The sequence below is a fragment of the Poecilia latipinna genome, unplaced genomic scaffold (genome assembly GCF_001443285.1).
Source record: "Poecilia latipinna isolate Pla-1442-1.1 unplaced genomic scaffold, P_latipinna-1.0 Scaffold3244, whole genome shotgun sequence".
Classification (NCBI taxonomy): Eukaryota; Metazoa; Chordata; class Actinopteri; order Cyprinodontiformes; family Poeciliidae; genus Poecilia; species Poecilia latipinna.
The window spans coordinates 20,675-42,065 of NW_015115860.1; the positions used below are offsets into that span (position 1 = coordinate 20,675).

General features: G+C 41.0%; 2 protein-coding genes across 3 annotated transcripts in view; one reads left to right on the forward strand and one right to left on the reverse strand.

Annotated features, from left to right (window-relative positions):
• Positions 1-5,185, forward strand: part of nrbf2b (nuclear receptor binding factor 2b) — a 9,493-nt gene extending 4,308 nt beyond the window's left edge. Inside the window, exons 2-4 of the mRNA XM_015023243.1 lie at positions 2,003-2,087; positions 2,624-2,664; positions 3,746-5,185. Of these exons, the coding sequence (XP_014878729.1) occupies positions 2,003-2,087; positions 2,624-2,664; positions 3,746-4,435 (816 nt within the window). The 3' untranslated portion in view covers positions 4,436-5,185. The remainder of the gene's footprint in view (positions 1-2,002; positions 2,088-2,623; positions 2,665-3,745) is intronic.
• A 2,988-nt stretch (positions 5,186-8,173) lies between these two features.
• reep3b (receptor accessory protein 3b) overlaps positions 8,174-21,391 on the reverse strand; it is an 18,382-nt gene continuing 5,164 nt past the window's right edge. The window contains exons 2-6 of one of the 2 annotated variants that reach the window (XM_015023241.1): positions 21,086-21,206; positions 20,825-20,938; positions 16,252-16,414; positions 12,331-12,464; positions 8,174-8,643 (exon numbers count right to left, since the gene is read on the reverse strand). In XM_015023241.1, coding sequence (XP_014878727.1) covers positions 8,566-8,643; positions 12,331-12,464; positions 16,252-16,414; positions 20,825-20,938; positions 21,086-21,206 — 610 coding nt within the window. In that variant the 3' untranslated portion in view covers positions 8,174-8,565. The remainder of the gene's footprint in view (positions 8,644-12,330; positions 12,465-16,251; positions 16,415-20,824; positions 20,939-21,085; positions 21,207-21,391) is intronic. The other variant, XM_015023242.1, reaches the window with a different exon arrangement.

The following is a 21,391-nucleotide window of genomic DNA, read 5'->3' on the forward strand; positions in this document are numbered from 1 at the left end:
TCTCAGTAAAACCAGAATCATAATTTCACTATTTACATACATGCTCCCAGAAAACCATTTTTTATATGGGGTTCCATTTGTATCAAAAATAAGTAGAAGTCATATGTGTAGATGTGTCGTAAAATGAGCTTCTTAGAGTGTCAGTGTCTCTGAAGCTGAGATGGTAAGAGGATCACCAATTCCAACATTGTTGCTCAGAAAGATAGTGCAGCAATACCAATATGGTGTTACCCAGCGTAAAATGACAAAGACTTTTAAGTTATCATCAACCGTGCATAACATCATCAAAAGATTCAGAGAATCTGGAACAATCGCTGTGCGTAAGGGTAAAGGCCGTAAAACTCTACTGGATGCTCGTGATCTCCGGGCCCTTAAACGTCACTGCACCTGCAACAGGAATGTCACCGTCTAGGAAATAAGAGCCTGGGCTCAGGAATACTTCCAGAATGCATCGTCAGTGAACACAATCCACCGTGCCATCCGCTGCTGCCAGCTGAAACTCTACAGTGCAAAGAGGAAGCCATTTCTAAGCTCCACAAGCTCAGCCATTTGCACTGGGCCAGGAGTAATTTAAAATGGAGTGAGGCAAAATGGAGGACTGTTCTGTGGTCAGATGAGTCACGATTTGAAGTTCTTTATGGAACACTGGGATCCCATGTCATCCGGACCAGAGAGGACAAAGATAACCCAAGATGTTATCAACGTTCAGAAGCCTGCATCACTGATGGTATGGGGTTGCATGAGAGATGGTGGCCTGGGCAACTTGCATGTCTGGAAAGTCCCCATTAATGCAGAGAACTATGTTCAGGTTCTAGAATAACATATGCTCCCATCTAGACGTCATCTCTTTCAGGGAAGACCCTGCATTTTTCAACAAGATAATGCCAGACCACATTCTGCAGCAATCACAACATCATGGCTACGTAGGAGAAGGATCCAGGTACTGAAATGTCCAGCCTGCAGTCCAGATCTTTCACCTATAGAGAACATTTGGCGCATCATAAAGAGGAAGATGCGACAAAGAAGGCCCAAGACGATTGAACAGTTAGAGGCCTGTATTAGACATGAATGGAGAGCATTCCTATTTCTAAACTTGAGACACTGGTCTCCTCTGTCCCCAGATGTCTGAGTGTTGTAAGATGAAGGGGAGATGCCACACAGTGGTAAAAATGGCCTTGTGCTAAATACTTTGTGGCATTTTGATTTAGTACTGTAATTATATTAGTTGTGTTACCACCCCACGCCACTAGAGGCAGTAGAAGGCCCAAAAAGATGCCCAAAAAGAGGGGTCAGTAGAAGGCCCAAAAAGAGGGGTCTCATGAAAAGGGGCTCATGGCTAGGGATGATTATGAGATGTTTTTTTATTGTTTCAGGGTAGGGCTGAACCAATAAATCATCCCCAATTCCTTAATTTTGGGGGATCGGTGATCACTTGCATGTAAAGCCGATCTTATCAAATGATCTTATCTTCCTCAGCAAAGGGCTAATAATCAGCCACAGTCCTCTGTTGCTCTACTGTGAGATAGTCTGATAGATTCTCCAGGTCATGTTTGCAGTTGACAATAGTCACCCCACTATTGCTAACATAACAAGAAACTCAACAACTTTCTTGCTATATATAGCAACATTTCAGACAAAAAAAATCATCTTCAGAAAAGAATCAGAATTGGCAGGTCAGGCTTATTAAAAATTGGTTTTCAGCAATCACCCAGAAAACTACAATTGGTGCACCTCTATTTCAGGATTTTTGTTGCTGTTGTCATGACTTGGTTAATTGATGTATAATTCTTCTTTTTACTTTGATGTTTAGACTCATTTGATAAGCATTTACTGTGTGTTCATAAATATTTCCAAGTTTCTGAGCTGGAAATTGGACATCTCTTATTAATTAATGCATATAATGCAGTTGAACAAAATGCAAGTCAAAGCAAATTGTTTTATTCGGCATCCTTTTCCCTGTTTCTACCATATTGCACATGTTCCATCATCCAACTGTGCTCAGGCACATCAGCAGTGCAGAAAGGCAGAACGTTTGGTCTCTGCTGGAAAGTATGAAGAGGCCATTTCCTGCCATGGAAAAGCTGCAGGTACGATTTTCTGGATGCGTTACTCTTAGGAACTGTAAGAATAGAAACATTTATGTGGACTACACTGACAAATATTTGTGTGGCTATGTGGTCTTCCTAGTAATTTATTCTGTAATTATACTCATGTCAGGCAGTAGTTCCAAATGTCACTCAGGCAGGCTCACAGGGGATAACAATGAAAACATAGGTCACATCATTATTGTCTAATTGTATTTCTGTGGTGCTTCAGTAATTTACTAATAAGTAAAATCCCTTTTTCAAATGATTTACTTTATTGATGTTATTTATTGGGATGTATGTAATTTCTGCTCTCTTATGAATGAGCTCCACTCAGGATGCTATTGAACTTCTCTTAATGATCTTCCACACAGCTCCTCATTTTGATTCTTTCTGCATAGCTTCTTCATCTCTCACTTTATTGCTTCCCCATAGATCTGCTACTGCCTCTAGTGGTATGGGGTGGTAATACAACTAGCATAAAGACATGACTAAATGAGGATACTACATGTCATTCCATATCTCTCCGTTTCTTTTAGATCTTCTCACAGAAGCAATGAAGTCAACAGAGTGTGAACAGGTGAGAATCTGTTATTCCTCTCAGGAGTTGTATTAAGTTCTCCTCCAGCACTGATTCTTGTTGTCAGGATTCTGAAATTACTGATCTAAATCCACTCTATGTATCTGTGATGGCTTACAGTTAGATTAATGTTACTATTATTTGTTCATGCTCATCCAATCCAAGGCATGTCAGGAGAGCCTAGTTACTGAATATAGCAACAGTTTCCCCAGCATTCTGAGGATAAGCTGCTAACAGATTTAGCTAAGTTCTCAGCTTGGCTCATCATTCACATATAATGAGTCCTCTGTCCTTTTGTAAAACAAACAGCCCAAGCTTGAGCTCTTCTCTTTTTTTTTTAACTCCCAGTCTTTCCTCTCCTCTCTGTCTGCTTGACTTCGTCAGGTGAAGCAGGTTGAAGCTATTAACAGGAGCTCTGGTACGAAGGTACTGCTTTAGGGTTGACACTCCCATGAGTCTAAGGCTGCTTTCAAATTATTCTTTCATTTCATGATTGCAGCCAAGATTTAATCAATACTAAAACAAACAATTGTTTACTTATTTGCTTCAAAATCAATACAAACTGAGCCAATTCAATGAGCTTCTTACCCATCCTCACTCTCTGCTAACGATGCAGGTAGCCGATTCTGTTTTGAATGTTAAGATAAGTTAGCATAGCCACAGATGACAGTGGATAAAGAGCTTTCCTGTAATACTGAGTTTTTTCCTCCTCCATTAGCACATTGTTTTGTTTTTTTTTTCCATTAGCACATTGTGCAGCGAGTACATGAGTTTGAGTGACAGCACTAAGCCCCGCCTCCTGGTTCTGATTGGTGCCTTTCTTCAGACAGCAATAGTAGCTCAATTAGAAGATGGAGGAGATTGAGCTTTTCACAAATGATTTGCCTCATATTGTATTGTCATAACAGAGTTTGAATAAATATGAAAAGAATATATTTTTATTAAAGTTACATACTGCATTAAACTTGTAAATAAAGGTGTACCATAGCTGTGTATTTTCTTTGTCAACTCAGTGTTAGAAGTCATTACTAGTGTAGTGTAGCGTAGCTTCATGGCTGATGTTGGTGTTCTGCTTCTGTAGGCCCGTCTGTCCATGGAGCTACAGAGAGACAGCCATATCAAACAGCAGCGGCTGATTCAAGAGCGCTGGAAGAGAGAAACTCGACGTGAGGCAACCAGGGCGCGACCCGGCGCTGGGCCAGGCCCCCTAACCAAAACCCAGCCGTCAGGCCAGCTTCCAGCTGCTGACACTGCCAGGCTCTCTGCTGAACCAGGCAGAGGAATCGGTGAGCGAGAGTATGACACCCTGCTTTACCAGTTCCATACTCGGCAGGCTGGAGCCTGCCAGCGTTTGACTTCACCGTGCCCTGGCTCCAAAACCACCAAGGATGATAAAACCCGCCTGGAGGAGCAGCAGACCACCATCGATGACCTGCGGCGCCTGGTTGACCATCTGATGAACGATAACCAGCGGCTGTCAGCCGAGAATGAGCGGCTACGTTTGGAGAACTCCCGGCTGCAGTCTGAGGCCGCAGACTTTGGGGAGCGTTCTGAGCTCTGGGTGCTCCCTCATGCAGCGGGTGCCATGGGAACGGGGAGCGGGCAGGAAGGGAAGAACAGTGGGAAAAGCAAGATCGCTATCCCTCAGCTGCCGCCGTTGGAGATGCCGGCTCAGGAAGATCTGTGTCTGGATGACCTGCCGCCCCTGGAGCTGCCTGAAGACATCAAGAATGAACTGCAGGAGCTGCTGGACATAGACAAACTGGGATGAAACAATACTGAACCACACACACACACATCACCATCTTCATCATCAAACTACTAGTCCTCATGTCAGATGTGGGTCACTGACAGCTGGGTTCATCTCGGGTTAAACCTAAAATATAGACATGTCTACTGTCCAGGAGACAGTCCCGTCTCCCGGACAGGACTGTCCACGAGACAGTCCTGTCCCAGCAGCTCAACATGTTCTACTGGACTGGAAATCACAGTCAGACATTAGTACCATTACACAACAGGGCAACTGCGGAGTAAATCCCTCTGAAGTAATGGCATACACTCACTCACCACTGATAACTTACCCAGGCTCTGTTATTTGCTCCCGTTTGGAGATAACAACATGCCTTGCCCTTGGTGGCACGAAGAACAAAGTGTTTCATAGAAGGACATCAGGTGAGGAGCAGAAAGCTGCATGTAGAAATGATCTGCAGCAGGAGTTCAGGTCATCTTGTTGTTACCATGGAGAATGCAGTCAACAACATTACATCACCTTTATGTTCCCCTCCATCCTTCTGCATGGTTGTGATGAATGAGCACTGCTCATCCCAGTGCTCATTCACTGGGATGGGTGGTCCCACAACATATTTGGGGTAATTTGGGATTACTATCCATATTTCTGCACACAGATAAAGATGCAGTGAGAACCAGCTGCAGGTGAGCACATTACCGCTGCTCACTGAAAATCAACATGGCTGCAGTTTTCTATCACTGTAGCTGACAGAAATTAAAAGGTTTTAATTATATGTGTGTGCTGTGATTTTTATCTCTTAAGCATTACAACATAATGTCTGATCTGCTTATGGCATTAAAGAGTGTGATGGCAGATGCTGCCCTTTAAAACTATTGCAGTGTTCATGTAACATTGTGCCATCACTCAGATGTTTCCACATTCATCCTCTGGGCCTTATATAGTTGAAACCATGTTCTTGTATTTTGGTTCGAAACTTAGTTCTTATCTCCTATTCAATTTCCTAACATGCTGTGTCTTTGCAATGTCCAGCCACCAAAACATAAAGCTATAAACAGCATGTGGCAACGTTGTTCATACCTATAGATTGGTAAATACAGATGGAAGGGAAAATGGATGATTTGGCTCCATTGATTTAAGTCAGTGCTTCTCAATTCCAGTCCTCACGCCCCCCTGCTCTGCATGTTTTAGATGTGCCTCTACTCCAGAACAGCTGATTCAAATGATTGCATGACCTTCAAGTACTGCAGAGGCCTATTAATCACCAAAATATTGAATCCAGGTGTGTGGCAGAAGGGAAACATGCAGGGCAGGGGGGCGTGAGGACCGGAATTGAGAAACACTGATTTAAGTGAAGAGTTTCATGTACACTGAGGGACATCAGAGACATCTCCCCTGTCCTAACGCTGCAGCTGAAGTCTGTGGTTATGGTGACTGTTACATTTGGAACTGAAATGGGGGAAGTTTGCACCTCAGAGCTCACCAGCCCAGATGGGTAGTGCAGAGTGGCAGCACCATGTTGTTTTATTGCAGGAGGGTAGGGTAGGGTCTGAAGACTGGTGCACTTCAGAAATCTATTTTATGTGTAAATATTATAGCAACATCTCAAGAATTTAGCCAGGAAGTTGAACTTTGAACCTAAGATGGGTCTTCCACATGGGCAGTGTCTCTGAGTTAACCACCTAATTAGTTCCAAAGTAGTTTATGGACAAAATATAAATTCAAAAATACTTTCTAATTCCAGAGGTAAAATTAAATTTACCTAATATCACAGTTTTCTTCACTTATTGATGCTGATGGCTGTCAGCAGGAAGAATGTCCTCTAGCAGTCTGTATTACAGCAACTCTGGAGACACTCTGACAGCCTCATGACGAAGATGCTTGAGGTTGTCTATAATTGTGTCCCTTTTTTTTAATTTTTATAAAGAATCCTTCATGAACCATAATTTCCAGAGGTTCCACAGTCATTCCCAGATCAGAACCAGATCAGTCTTCTTTATCAGGTTGTGACTCCAGTTAACTCAGATGGGTTTCGACTAACCTATCAGTTTGTAGAAAAGGTTTGACCCATGTCATAGAGTTTAAAAGATAGTTATTCCTGATACTCACCAAGTGTATATAAACCTCTGAAATCAAAGAAAGTTGCATTAAAAAAAAAAAAAAAAAACTAAAAAGTTTTTTTTTGGCATTAAGTAAATACAAACTAACTGGCCTGAAAAGCAAGAGAAGTTTGGTCTGATTCAATGAAAAAACATCTGACCTCTGGTTCATTATGAGCCACAGGACACATGTAAACTCAATGCCACTTGAATGAGTGACAGTAGTTTAGATCACATGTTTGTGTAGTTTGCTTCAGTAGATGCACTAACCAAAGCATACCAGCAGGGGGCGCTCAGGTGTTTTTTGGATATTATTTTTCTAGCAAGACGGAAACTTCTAGACGTTCATACACGCAGTCGACACTTTACTGTTTATGTGTAATGACTATACAGTTGAAAGTAGATATTTGTATAACCAATTTTATGTTTTCAACATCTGACAAATCAAACCAAACGTTTCCTGCTTTAGTTCCACTCACACTAACATTTCTAATTGCTAAATACCAGAATCAGAAGTTTTAAGAAATTTTGAAATTCAGAAGTTTCCTTCTGAATTTCCTTCTGAATATTTCCTCAGTGTTTGGTAGAACTACCTACTAAACTGTGACATGGCTCAACATCTGGGGTTTTACTTCCACAAACATGGTTTGGTCTGTCTCACAGTAGTTTACTGGATGTTTGGTATACTTACATTTTCTCATGATGCCATTAGTGCCATAGCAGTGGTTTAGAAGTCCTGAATGGATGCTTTTATTGCAGTGATTTTGGATGATGGGAGAAACAAAGAAACGACAATGTTTTTAGAGCATAAAAGACAATAAAAGCTGCACTTTTTTTTTTTTTGGCCTTTATATTGACAGGCAGATTTTATTTTAGTGTATCTTCAGCAAACTCATCAAAACATTTTAAAAACTGTCCACACAGCCCTGGTGGGCACATCGGCCTTTGGTTTAGTCAGGTATGAGCAATAAATGGACATCAACACATGAGCATGTGCGGCTTGCTGTTGCACATATGCAGGTTGTTCATTAGGATGTTGGAAAAAAAACTGGCTCAGAGAAATCCTGAGTTCCACAGGAAGCAGCAGTGCTGCAGCTAACATGGTTTGGTCTGTCTCCACACAGAAAACTAGATAAGACAAAATGAGATGGAAAACATCAGCACATATAAAATAATGGGAGGATATGCATGTGCAAATTATGCTGTTACAATAAAAAGCATATAAATCACAAAAAAAGTCATAAAAAAGCAAACCATTAACACTCAGAATAGTTAAAGCTTGAAATTTACAACCATGATCTTCTCTAGGTAGATCAATGAAAGTCAGAAAAACTAGAGAATTCCCCTTTTTGACAGAATGAAAGTATTGGGAAGACTCCAACACGCCTGGCTCCCTGTCCATCCAGGGAGCCAGGCGTGTTCCCACTTCCTGTTCTGAGACGTGACTCAACTGCTGCCACGTCTAACGGAGGAAAAGCAGCTGAAAGCAGCAGCACAGTCAGAAATTCTCCTCATGCCTACACTGAAACGAAAAGCATCGTTTTGCTTCAAGCAATGGTTCGAAAACAGCATTTTAAATGATCCAACATACAGAAACAAAATGGTCCACATGAGTTCAAACCTAACAAGTCACGCGTGAGGACATCCATCAACCAGAAGAATGTTTCAGATGATGAAAATAATATTTTATTCTGATTATGGAGTCAGATATTTTGGAAAGCAGTAGCATAAAATTAACACTAAAGCTATTAGCAACATTTGAAATCGCCAAGCCACAGTGGTACCATGTTATTCATATTAAGTGAAAGAGCAGATGATGAGGAATGTGTCTAAAATATAAAGACAAGATATTTCCCACTCCAATAAAAATCCATCAGTCCTAGTGAGAGACGACAGATAGACGATAATACCCCTGGAAAACACTGAGGGGAAACGCTCTGAGCCGCAGGTAATAAATATGTCACCAGACTGGTCATCACATAGAGTCCAGCACAGTGAACCGTCAGAGTGGGAAAACAAGATCATCCACCAATCAGCAGGCAGCTCTGCAGGGTCTCATGACGTGCCGTAGTTCACAGAGTTCAGCGCAGGCCTCTTCTTGCCTTTGATCTTCAGTGATCCATAACGAAGCTGCTGGTGACAGAAAAGACAGTGAGTGCACCAGAATCAGCTTACTGGAGGGTGTTACTGCTGAGAAACGTTCAGCTCAGCATCTTTAGCACAGGTGAAGCTGTGAAAGCCTACAGCTGAAATCACTCTGTCATTTAAATGGACACACAGACAGGAAGGTGTGCACACAGCTGTTGACCTCTGACCTCCCTCCACAATTTCATGATTGTTTGTGATTTTTTGCAAACTCCCTGATTTTGTGGTGCTATACTAGAAATATTAGCAAAGAGTCTCAATATCTTTTTCTCATCAAACCGTTTCCAAACTCTACATCTAGAAGAACAAAGATGAGAAACATAAATAACAGCAGACAGATTGAAAACAAACATTTTTACTCTTTAAAGAACTTGAATAGCAATTTTTGTTTGTTTGTTTGTTTTTCACTATATTTTTCATGAACTATAACCAGGGGTGAAAGTAGTTTTAACTTCTTGGGGGTTGTGAGGGATTTACCCCCTCCCTAACAGGTCACCAATCAGGTGTTGCCATGGAAGCCCGCCCATGAGCAGTGCTGACAAGGACCTGGTGTTTTCAATCAGCCTCATTGGGAAAATCCATTGTCTGAGAGGCAGGAGAGATGTATTTTTGATTTTATTTGGATCCAGATTGTTTTTGTTTTTAGCTTTGTTTGAGTTAATTGTAACTGTGTAAACATTTTTTTAGGAATATAGTTTAGTACAAATGTTTGATCTTTCTTTCTGGAAATGTAAATGTCTCCACCTCTTTAATTAGTCCTGGTGGTAGCCAATCCCTTAAAAGCCAGGTGGTTCAGATGATAGGGAGATTCTCCCTCCTCTTGTTTGACTGCATGACATCCTGTAAAATGAACTGAAGCGTGTGAAGCTGGAGATAAAGAAAAAAGTTGAGAGGTCTAAAACTGTTGGCCCCAGTCTGGTCTTTGGTTTGCGACTAACAGTACCCCTGTTGGCTGCAAACTAACAGGGGTACTATGACAAAAGTATATACCGTATTTTCAGCACTATAAGGCACACCTAAAAACCTTCAATTTCCTCAAAAACCAACAGTGTGCCTTATAATCTGGTGTGCCTTATATATGGACCAATATTGAGCTACAACAGGTCTAGCAACTACTGTAAGCAGCCGCCGACTTCATTTTCACCCATAGAAGAAGAGGTGCGCGGTGCATGCTGGGATAGTTGTCAGAATGCTGGTTTGTAATCTATTAATAAAGTTTGACTGACCTATCTACCTACCGACCGTCTAGAATCAGGTCGTCTGCAGGTCATTTAGCACCACGTTCTCCACGAACATGCTGTGCGCAAACGGAGAAGGGTGACCATCGTCTGGCCACGCCCCGGCCCAGTCGCGGAAGGCTCTCCTCGCTGAGTTGGACTGTTTTGTTGACATTCCATTTAGTGCAGCTCCACCTAGTGGATGCATAACGTAACTCCAGCCTCTACTGTAGCATCTATTCTATGCGCCTTATAATGCGGTGCGCCTTATATATGAAAAAAGTTTTAAAATAGGTCATTCATTGAAGGTGGTGTGCCTTATAGTGTGGAAAATACGGTATATGGAGCTTCTTTGTCTACTTTGGAGTTTCTGTGCTGATTAATTTTTTTGCGAAGCGATAAAAGCTGGGTAGCTCTTGAATTGCTACAAAATGGAGCTGTATTTCCCTCATATTGACACCACGAGATGTCATGAGGCCTAAATTCTGAACATCATGGCATGGAGTGCATCCCAGTTTTCCATGTCTGGCATATAATCATTCATTTTAGCTTTTAAACTGGTTCTATTGATCCTGTGTCCAGACAGAGGGATAATCAGTAGCCCAGCATCATGACCTGTTTGTTCTGAAGATCCTTCAGCTTCCACTTCGTCTTCCTGACATGGCACCTCCTCACCCTGACTCTCATACTGACAGGAGGAACCACTGAGCTCTGTTAGGTTAAAAGCTCATCTTCTGAAGTTGGGATATTTTTCCTCCAACAGATTCCAGAGGAATCGCCTCAAACCAGATGTTGGACTGGATTTTATTTCAATGTCATTTGTGAATGTTAGAGCCTCATTTTCAACAATGGAGCTATAAAGGTTGAAAAAGTTTATCATTTTGGAGAAAATATCATCAACATCAATATTTCCACTAAATAAGAAGCAAAAAAATAGTTTGATAGAGGAAAAACCTCTCAGACTCTGAGCTCAAAGCAAGATGCCAGAGAGCAATAAAAGTTTTTTTAATTAGACAATTAATTTAATTTCACATAATTATCGCTGTAGAAGCCATTTGTTTGTAAAATACTTAATGAAACATATTTACCGTGTTTGATGTTTGTCATGAATGACGTAAACTCACAGACGAACGAGGTAATTAGTCAAAGTTTGTCATTTATTGAACGTTCAGAAACTACAGCGGCTGTGAAGCGCCACAGCAAATGTAAACAAAGGTAAAATAACCCGAATAAGTGATCAACTCTAAACCACTCGCACCTTTTTATTCTCTCTTTGTCATTTAAGGACACCTGTTGCCGCGGCAACTTCCTGCGCTCCTCGAGCCCAGCACAGATTACGTTAACATTTAGTCCGTTACAATATTAGGTTTTCAGGCTTGATATTTATTTTGCGATTATTAATAAGCATTCCCCTGAACACAGCGGTGGTTGATTAGTTAATTTTAAACTTCTGCTTTGATAGTTGTTTTGGTAATGGAACCGAAACGCACAGAATTGTGCAACACCTTGTTGAAACAATAATTACTGAGATTATTGTTTTTGTTGGGTCATTCATTTGAACACTTTAACATTTTTTTGTTGTTGTTCTTTAAAAGGAGTCAGAGGAGGATGTGATGGTCTCAGTGTCCTGGCGGTGTTCAGTTTGAGATCGACTCAAAACCTTCCGTGATCAACGTATTGCACATCTGCTCTAGGAAAGCACGAAGAAAGAAGAGACAATATGAAATTGGAAAAAATCTATTTATTAACTGATTAAGTTGTGTTTTAGATTGTTCTTGAAAAACTAATCAGTCACGGCTGATTAGTGGGTGCACTCACAGCTGCACAGTGAACCCACTGATTATTTACAGCAGACAGCCGCTCCTCTCTCTTCCAGGTACTGCGTACCCCCGCTAAATCTTTTAGGGGTACGGAGTACCCGACCATACCTGCCTACTTTCACCCCTGACTATAACTAGATATCAAGTGAGACAGAGGCAGCAGTAGAGTAAGAAATACTGCCACCTGCAGGTGGGAGTTAGCCATCACTTAAACAAAATGTTTTAGACCATTTTTTGTAGAACATTGGAAACTCTCAATTAATTATTGGCAGGGAAAAATGCAGGGACTGTCTGGTTTTAGCAATGGATTAGTTTTAGTGGAAAGCATGCAGTCATCATGCTGTATTAGCCTCTCATGCAGGAAAATACAACTAAGAATATTCCAGTTGAACTTTAATGTTAGGAGTTCAGCTGCAGCAACAAAGATTTGAGAATGTTCAGGAACTCAGCACCTCACCTCCAGTTAAAGGCTCTATCAGAGGTTGTTAAATTGTCTGGATTTGCCTGAAAGTCTGATTTTTTTTGTCGTATTTAAATAGTGTGTAAATCTCCACATGCGGAAGACAAAATGCCCTGTCTATCCCTTCAGGAGTGTATTTCCCATATTTTCCCGGTCAGCAGGGTCAGGTGGCACTTACATCTTTGCGGACTCTGGATCTTGTGATCTTGACGCTCTGGGAACGTCTTAGTCCTTTCTGACTGACGGCCTCATCTTCAGAGAACGTTGGCTCAGCCTCGTCATCAGACCCATCCTCCTGCTCATAATAGTACTCTAAAGAAACAAAAGATACACACACGGTAATCAATGAAAATGACGTGATTGTATGTGAAGCTTCCTTTGGTGAGCTGAATAACTTCCATCTATTAGGATTAAATCATCGGGTCTCTCCTTCCCTCATCAGATGCCAGTTTCTGGCATACGGAATGTTACATGTGGTAAAAACGTATATATGACAACAAACCTAACCATATGGGAAGATGATTATTATAATGTGTACTGTGAGAGAACTGTGTAGAAGAACAACAGTGAAAAGTAGACTGAGGATTTAACATCAGGCGGGTTCCTCCATTTCTCACAAGGTCTTGTGAATGTTGATGACTGTGGCACCACTGAGGAGTTTCAGCTTCCTCTCTGTCCACATCATGCACACATTCCGACCTGAATGTGTGTTCATGTTTGTGTGTCTTTGTGTTGCCGGTGTGTGTTAAAGAAGTGAAGGTGCAGCTGAGCTCAGCAGAACCCTCATGTTTCTGCTACCTAGAGCACACACACTTAATCAGATTAATCATGATGGTTATTGAAGTAATCATCAACTAATTTAGTAACAGATTGATTGTTAACTAGAGTATACAGACACCAAAATGGCCGTTGGCTGAAAAACAACATATATAGAGCACTAATTAAGCTAAAACTGTATATAATATATATGCTTTGTGCAAAAACCACCTCATAAGCATGACGAGTCCTTCCATACGGCCAAAACACATTACTTGTTTTTGTGGCATCAACACAAGGGTGACATAAACTTTAAACGCTTTGATTAAAGTCAGAAGAATGGAGACAGATTTCACATTAGCTGCAATTATGCAATTATTTTTGAGTCAGAAGCTCAGATTTCCTGCTCTAAGCTTCACCAACAAACCAAAAGGCTGAAATGAAAGAAAAAGGTAATCTTTATCGCCATCTTGTGGTAGACTGGCTATTTAATAAAACACATAAACTAACCCAGTTTGAGGACTTTAAATGATATTAAAATAGTAAGACCTAAATTCAAAGTGAAGCAGATTCAGCTTAGAGCTTCATCTGTTCTGAATTCTGTAACAACACAAAGATGGCTGAACACAAAGAGCAACCCCGCTCCGCCCCGTCCCGCCATGCAGGCCCGCCCACATATCTGCCCGTCCCTATCCAACACGCACCAACAGGACCTTCTGACTCAGCAGCTCCGTGCTCCAACCCACACCACCTGAAAACAATGGCTTCCTTGCTGCTGCTTCCTGACTTGCTGACCTCTGACCCCAACAGCTGTTTTACCAGGGATTTCCTGGTTTTGTTGAAAGTGTGCGCTTTCTGTTTGTTTTTGGTCTTAGGTCCTGCTATTGCCACATAAGATCTAGGGTTGGCTCTCCACTTGATCCAAGGAAACAGACAGGAACTAGTTAGAAGAGCTGGAATGAGAGCAAACTTCCCAGGAGATCAACAAACACCAAACAACTGACTGAATAAAGAAAATACAGCACTTCCCCTCAACTGTTCTCCATGTTCTCTACTGATGGGAAAAAAACCTACTTTTTTTCCCATCAACTTCAGAGCTGATGCTCCTCCCTCCACAGACCAATGAAACGAGGTCTTACTGCTGCAGATACTCTGCTGTTCATCCCACATACCTTCCAGCTGGCTCAGAGCTAATCTGTTCAGAGTCCTGTCCCTTTTAGAAGAGCTTCTGTTTCAAACGCTATCAAATATGTAAGCCGGGATCTAGAACATGATGACATGCTGAGGAAGAAATTCAACCAATCAATGATGGTTTGTACCAGAGACAATTAACCCAGCAGAACTCTGGAGTTTGACTTCCAGCTGAACCTCTGGATTCCACAGAGTCACTTTAGTGGTAAATCTCTCCAACACCCTGAATGTGATGGACAGAGCCAAATATTGTTCCATCAACCTTCAGACAAAAACACCTGGCAGGTCAGAGATCCACAGAAAAGAGCCCAACAATACAAGCTTCCTTAGACACGTACCCAGTGATGGTTCCCAGGCTACGGTTGCCTAGACGCCAGCTGTGCGCTGTGAGAACTCAAAGCTGTTGATGGAAAGATAAATCAATTCCAATCTTTTACATCTACTGCAATGCCACTAATTACCAGCATGTGTGTTCACAGGAGAGAATGTGTGAGAATGATTCACACAGATGCATCCCACTGTAGGTTTCCATGGCAACTCACTGGCAGGTCTGTAACATCAGCAACAGAGCTGTGAGCCAGGAGTAAATAAGTCCAACAGGAATATTTGATGATATAATTTATTCCACCTGTATTCCGTGTATCTGGTCAAGAGAGGGAGCTGTAGAGCAGGCGAGGTAACCCAAGGTTCTGGCTGCCTGAGCTGAATACATGATGCCTCCATGTTCCCATCCCTCTGTCACTCTTCCTGCATCCATCCTTGGAATCTCTTTTCTCCTCCTATATAATCCTCTGCAGCTCTATATTTTTGAGCTCCAATCAGAGAGTGTGTGTGTGCGTGTATTAAAAAGACAAGCATAGAAGGAACAGTGAGTATGTGTTTGGCATTCTGCTGGCATCCCCACTACACCTCATCTCATCCCCTCCGTCTGCTGGGAAGTCATCTCACACACACTCTTTCACACACAGCTGCTGAGTGCTTTCATTGAAATGCCAGCCAAACTGGAGGGAAGGAGGAAGCCGAGGAAAAACAGCACACAGAGAAAATCAGTCCAAACAGCAGTGGACAAAGTGCAGTGATGACAGGCTACCTGGATCTGTTTCTGATGCAGCCAGGAGGCGACCTGACGATTAGCAATGCAAAGAATGGGAACAGAAAGTAGCTGTAACCCCCGAAAACCAAGCCATGCCTCAGCCATGGTCAGGTCTATTCTTCAGTTTAGTTTGTGGAGCCCACTGGGGTGTGAATATTTATATGATCTGTGTTTATTGTGAGAACATCACAGCAGTGATCAGTCCTAAAACATTAAAGACCGAGGTCAGACCAGAACAGCTGTTGTTGTTTATTTCAAAGGGACAAGGTAGATTACAAAATATTACCGAGTTAGCCACGGATGCTAGTTTTCATCTATAGTCCCTAAGGGTCCCATTGATATAAATACAATATATTACAGTGCAGTTACAGGTAAGTTAACAAGCCTCTTTCCATAAAAAAGACAAGAAGACTAATAATAATAAATATTAAGATTGTTTGTCTTTTCTTTTTTTATATTGGTAGCAAGGACTAGAGGAAGCTTCATGAAAAGAAGAAAATAATTTTTTTTGTTTTTATTTTTGTTATGTGTTCAGAAACTTAGATTTTTCTGTCTCAAATGGAGTGTCCATGTTTAGATCCTGTGGTCATGAGTTTGGATTTTAACATCACAGGCTCTGATAAAGAAGAGTAGTTATGACTGATTCATCCTGGGATGGAGGGAAACATTTCTCTGGACTTTCTCCTGGATGTTCAGAGCAGTGCTGATGTGGACACATTCTGTGCAGGTGAAACTCACCAGAACTGATCAGCGGGGAAAGTTGTGTGTTTGATTCCAGCTTCCTCCTTCCATAAGGTTATTGTGACCCTGAGCAAGGCTCTTAACCTCTAGTTGCCTACCAATGTGTCGGTGCATGAATGTGTGTGTGTGTGTGTATGTGTGTGTGTGTGTGTGTGTGTGTGTGTGTGTGTACGAGACTGAATGAATGTCTTGTACATGAGGGTTGGCTGGAGGCTCCAGAAGGCTCCAGAAATGCATGAAAGTCACGACAATATCCTAATAAAGAGAGAAATCCAAACATATTTCTGAGTGTGTGTAGGTGAGTGTGTCTGTACATACCATCTCTGGAGGCTGGGTCGGTGTTCTGGGACCTCCTGGAGGCCGGGTTAGCTGAGTGGGGGTTGTACGGGTACAGCTGGTTTCCTCTGTCGTCCTGCTGGCCGATCTGCGTCAGATCATGCATGCTCAGGCTGCGCAGCTTCTCTGTTATGGCTCCCTGACCCTGACAAGCCAACAGGCAACGTAAATTAACACAGCTCAACACTTCTCTCCTTTACTGTCTACATGTCAAACAGTAAAGAAATATGTGACAGGTGAGACTTGGCTCCAGAACAAAAAGACCCTGTTTATTTGGTGTTAAACAGAAAAAAAAAATCCTCATTTGCTCTTCTTGTTCAGAGGGAAACAAGTAAAGATGAAACATTCAGAAAATATAAGTAAAACTCTTCATGGTTCATTCTAAAAAGCATAAACATCTTCTACAAAACACTGGCAGAAACATCAGTTGAGTGAATTCCTGACTCTTCATTCAAGCAGCAGTTATCTGTCTTCACGATTCTCAGTGTCTGCATCATTTCTACTGCATCATTCATTCTGACTCAGGTCCAGGAGTACAGAGAAGTAAACGTCTCTGTACTCCTGTTGAGCAGCAGCACAGATGCTCAACTGGCCAGCTGCCAACAGGTCAAAGTTAACTAAGGATTATTTTAATAATCAAGTATTCCATTGATTATTCTGATGATTAAACAGATAAAAAATTGGCACATTCTGCAGATTTTTCACTTAACCACTTAAGTCTTTTTATACAAAGTTGGAAATACATTAAAGGATGCAAATAAACAAATAACCCAAGTCATTTTTTTAAATGAGAAAATGAACATTTTATCACCTAAAATACAATAGCAGCATTCCTTTAGTGAACACAAAGGATGAATCTTCAGCTAACTGCATACATCTAACATCAATATGTGAAATCCTCAGCCTTTTTTTTTTTTTTTTTGATTAATAACTGGGTAGCTAATGGTGCTTTTTCTAAATAGAATTTGAAAGAGGTGAGGCTAAAACTGCTACTTGAGGACTTCTGGGTAGAACACATTTATAGATAAATTAGGTTGTTTTGTTTTCTTATCTTAAATTCTAAATGCATAGAGTTTTGTAAAGTTTTCACTTAATTTCTACTCAGTGTGTTGTTCTTTCAGTAAACTGCCTTTTTTAATCTGCATACTCTAGTTAACGATAATTGACTTCTAGATTAGTTGATGGCTATTTCAATAATTGATTCATTGCAATGAATCTGATTGTGTCAGCCTATAGATTAGTTCTGTTTGCAAAAATACAAAGTATGAAAAATTATAAGATCAGTAATTAGAATGTTTTTGCTCTCCTTGGTTATCATTGAGCTAAAGATGCTAGCAATATGAGGAGCCACTCTGTGTTACAGTTAGATAAAGAGCCAACATATTAGTAAATCAGTCCTGTTACATTAATAAATGGAGGACAGAAAGGTTAATAAGGTCAAACTGAAATACAGACATATGAAATATGATCCTTACATTAATTTATGTAATAACAGATAAACAATTTCTTCATGCTGGCATAGTTAGACAGAGTTAGACAAAATGAGTGGGAACTACAACAAAAGTAAGAAAAATAATAAAGCCTCGTATATGAAATAGTCAAAGGTAATTTGGGAATCATAGTTGCAAAAATAGAAAATATTTTTGGCAAGACACTGAATTATTAAATCCATACCAAGGTTTTTGGGTTGCAGATCTGAAAGCACCTCCCTGTTTAGTTCTAGGGTTTATTTATTAGCACATCAGAAGAAAAATGATCTAGTCTTTATCAAAGGAATCACTGTGATAAACTAAGTACACCCTTGTTGTAGACTGTGTTTGGTGCAGAGAATGCTAAAGTAAAACTACTAACCAGGCAGACTAAACGACAGAGCTGATGGCAGCGAACAAGTAGGAATTCTAAGGTTTTCTTCTCGTCTGACAGGACTGGCAGCAGAGATTCAGATCGAAGCACTGCAGAGGCAGACAGTCCACAAATCAACATGTTGGACTGAAGAAACAAATATCCACAAGCTTCAATAAACTGAAGCAACACTGAAGTGCAATGGGTCCTCAGCCATGATAACACAGCAGGTCTTGATGTTCAATTCTGAATCGGATGTTTTTGTGTGTGGTTGTTCATTCTACTGACTGATGTGCCCAAAATCAGATATCTGTGAACGGTTTGTGTCCCCAAAAGCGACCCACATGAGCAGAAGAAGAACGCTGACGTCACACAACAACGCTCTTTACAGATGTAGTAATGGACGCTGCCTCTATGGAGGGAATTTAAAGTTCTTGAAAGCCTATAGTATCGTCACAGGATCAGAACCAGATGAAGGAAGCTAATAAAACGAAGCACAACTCGTAGCAGCAACCTTTAGCGGAACATTGACTGCAGCTTCTGGAGAGAAGTCTGTAGTCTGTTTGGATGTGGAGTCAGACCAGGAGTGGTGCACTCCAGACAAGTTTCATCATTTTCAGAATTAGAATTTTCAGCCATTATTTACATCAGAATTCACTCAGTCTACCCTGTCACCCTCACCCAATCAATTATACTGGGAACCAATCCGACCCCAAGTAACTACAGGGTCAGTATGACCCATGCCAATTCCAATATCAATACTTTCTTCTCAAAATGCGATCATCATGGAATAACTTGATGGATTTGACTTCAGTTAGTTGATTATGATAAAATGCAGGGCAAAGATTTTAGGAAAATTAAAGTCTTTTTTACGAACCAACTACAATATAAATAAAATGATTCTCTTTTTACCTTCTACAATAGACAATTGTTTATCCAATTATTTAACTGTAATCTGCATGCAAACTAAATAATATTATTTTTCCTTCAATAGTTCACACAATATGTCTCGCTGGAGATAGGCACCAGAGCCCCTCCTGACCACGATAGGGACAAGGAGGTCAGAAAATGGATGGATGGATAATTCACACAAAAACATTATTATATTAAACCATATTCATATTTGCAAACATCACAAAGGTATAAAGTTCTGCTCTAAAATAAAAAATGTAAGCTCTTGATAATTAAAACTGTAATTCCTCTATGAGCAAATATGATTAATTGGCAAAGAGAAACAGCACATAAAAGTATCTATCTCATAAAGCTAGCTTCTATCCAAAACCAATATTCGCCTTGGTATTGATAGAATCAATATTTAGAGCGATACGCCAGCCCTACAGTTCAGAATACTATTTTGGAAATAGTCAGATAAGTATCTGATTTAGTTCTACTTATGGGAGGAGCACAGACTGGATTTTCTGGGGGTGAAAAGATCGTACTCGTGCAGTTTGGACGGCCATGAAACAGAGTTCATTCAGATTTAGGTTGTTCTCACTCACTCATTCAAATCAGGTCAGTTGTAGGGTGTACTTACTTTTCTTATCAAACATTTTTCCACTTTGGTCATTTTTTGGTTTAGTAACTAATGTGTTTTTTCATAGACCCTGGTGGACCAGATCATTGCTATGATGTCCTAATATAATAGAGCCTAGAGTCCAAAGAGGGTGTATTTTCTTTTACCCATGGCTGTATGCTGAGAGGCTGGTGATGGGCAGCACTGTATGAAGTAAGCATGCTATTTGCTCTTTACCTCTCAGAGGAGCATGCTGAGGTGCACACACTTTGAAGGATGTCAGTGCAGAGGAAGAAAAACACAAGTCATGTTAGGGTCAAAGGAAACAGTGAAGACTAGTTCAAATTTAGAAACTGCTCAAATGTTTCCTTTGCTTCATTCTTTTCTGAAGAAAATGTCTCCGATGGAACTGATGGAACCGCTTCTGGTACAGTCAGAACCCGGCAGCATCCACTACGTTAGAACATCAGAACCTACTCTGCCAAAGTTGATTTTCACAACTACAATACATCTAGAAGAGTTCACATCCCTGTTAAAATGCAGGTTCTGAATCAGTATAATATAACAAACAGAGCTGAAGGATCCACTCTGTTCATGAGATGGGAGCAAATATGATAAAATGTTCAGGAGAACATGAAGTATGAACAATATTTTCATAGAAAGCAATAATCCACATTTTTGTTTTAAAGAATGGCTTCATAAACAACAGCAGAGTTTCAAAGCATCTGCCATCATTGTATAATAATTCAGTCCAACCTTGACTAGGTCATATACTGCCATTATGTTGGTCCTGAACCAAGGTGGTCTATTGGTAGAAAAGACTAAGCAGGAGGGGCTGATGGGAGATATTTTTCATCAGTGTCCTGTAGGCGGGGCAACGCTGTCACATGTGGTTCATTACACTTCAAGTTTCAGATCAAGCCTGGAGATACCTGGCCATTAACAGGTAGATGTTATCCTCACAGTGTACTCAAACACAACACATTACAAGTTTAAAAACAGAATAACTGGGCAGATTTATGACTGGAACTGGTTCCCATATCCAGACCCAGTTATCCCAGACATGTTAGTCTGAACTCAGCTGGGAAGTCTGGCTACAAAGAAGCACACCATTGGAATAACGGACACATTCACATTAACACATGACTTCTTTTCATTTAGAAGAAATACATTCAAAATGTAAAATGTTCTTTCACTCACCTTGACAGCAGCAGAGACAGCAGCCGTAGCTGCAATACTTAATCCCTGCTTGCCAAAGTTCACCATGGTCTCATAGCTTCTCTCTTTGGCCTGCACGATATATTCATCTATTTCCTAGACGGATACAATCAATAACACTCTTACTGGAGACAGTTTAATCAGGTAAAAAGCAGCAGAAGCAGAAGTTAAACATGTTCTGTTATTCTCAACAGAAGTTAAACATGTTCTCAGAGGCAGACAGAGAAAGATGGATAGTCGTACTCTCTCTCTGGAGGACAGCAGGGGGTGCAGACACTTCCTGTAAATGAGACTTGCTCCTCTGGTGTAAGGCGACAGCAGCCAGATCACAAAGGCTATCTTCAGCTCGTAGTACAGAGGGAACCTGGACAGACAGAGAAGCTGCTGGCTCACATGGGACTCAGGACTGAGCTGCTTTTCCACCTCAGACATGCAGTCAACATGGCCACTTCCATCAAGTTAAACATTATGTTACACCAGTGGTTCCCAAACCTTTTCTTCTGCGCCCCCCCAGTGGTTTCCAAACATTTTCTGCGCCCCCCCATGGAT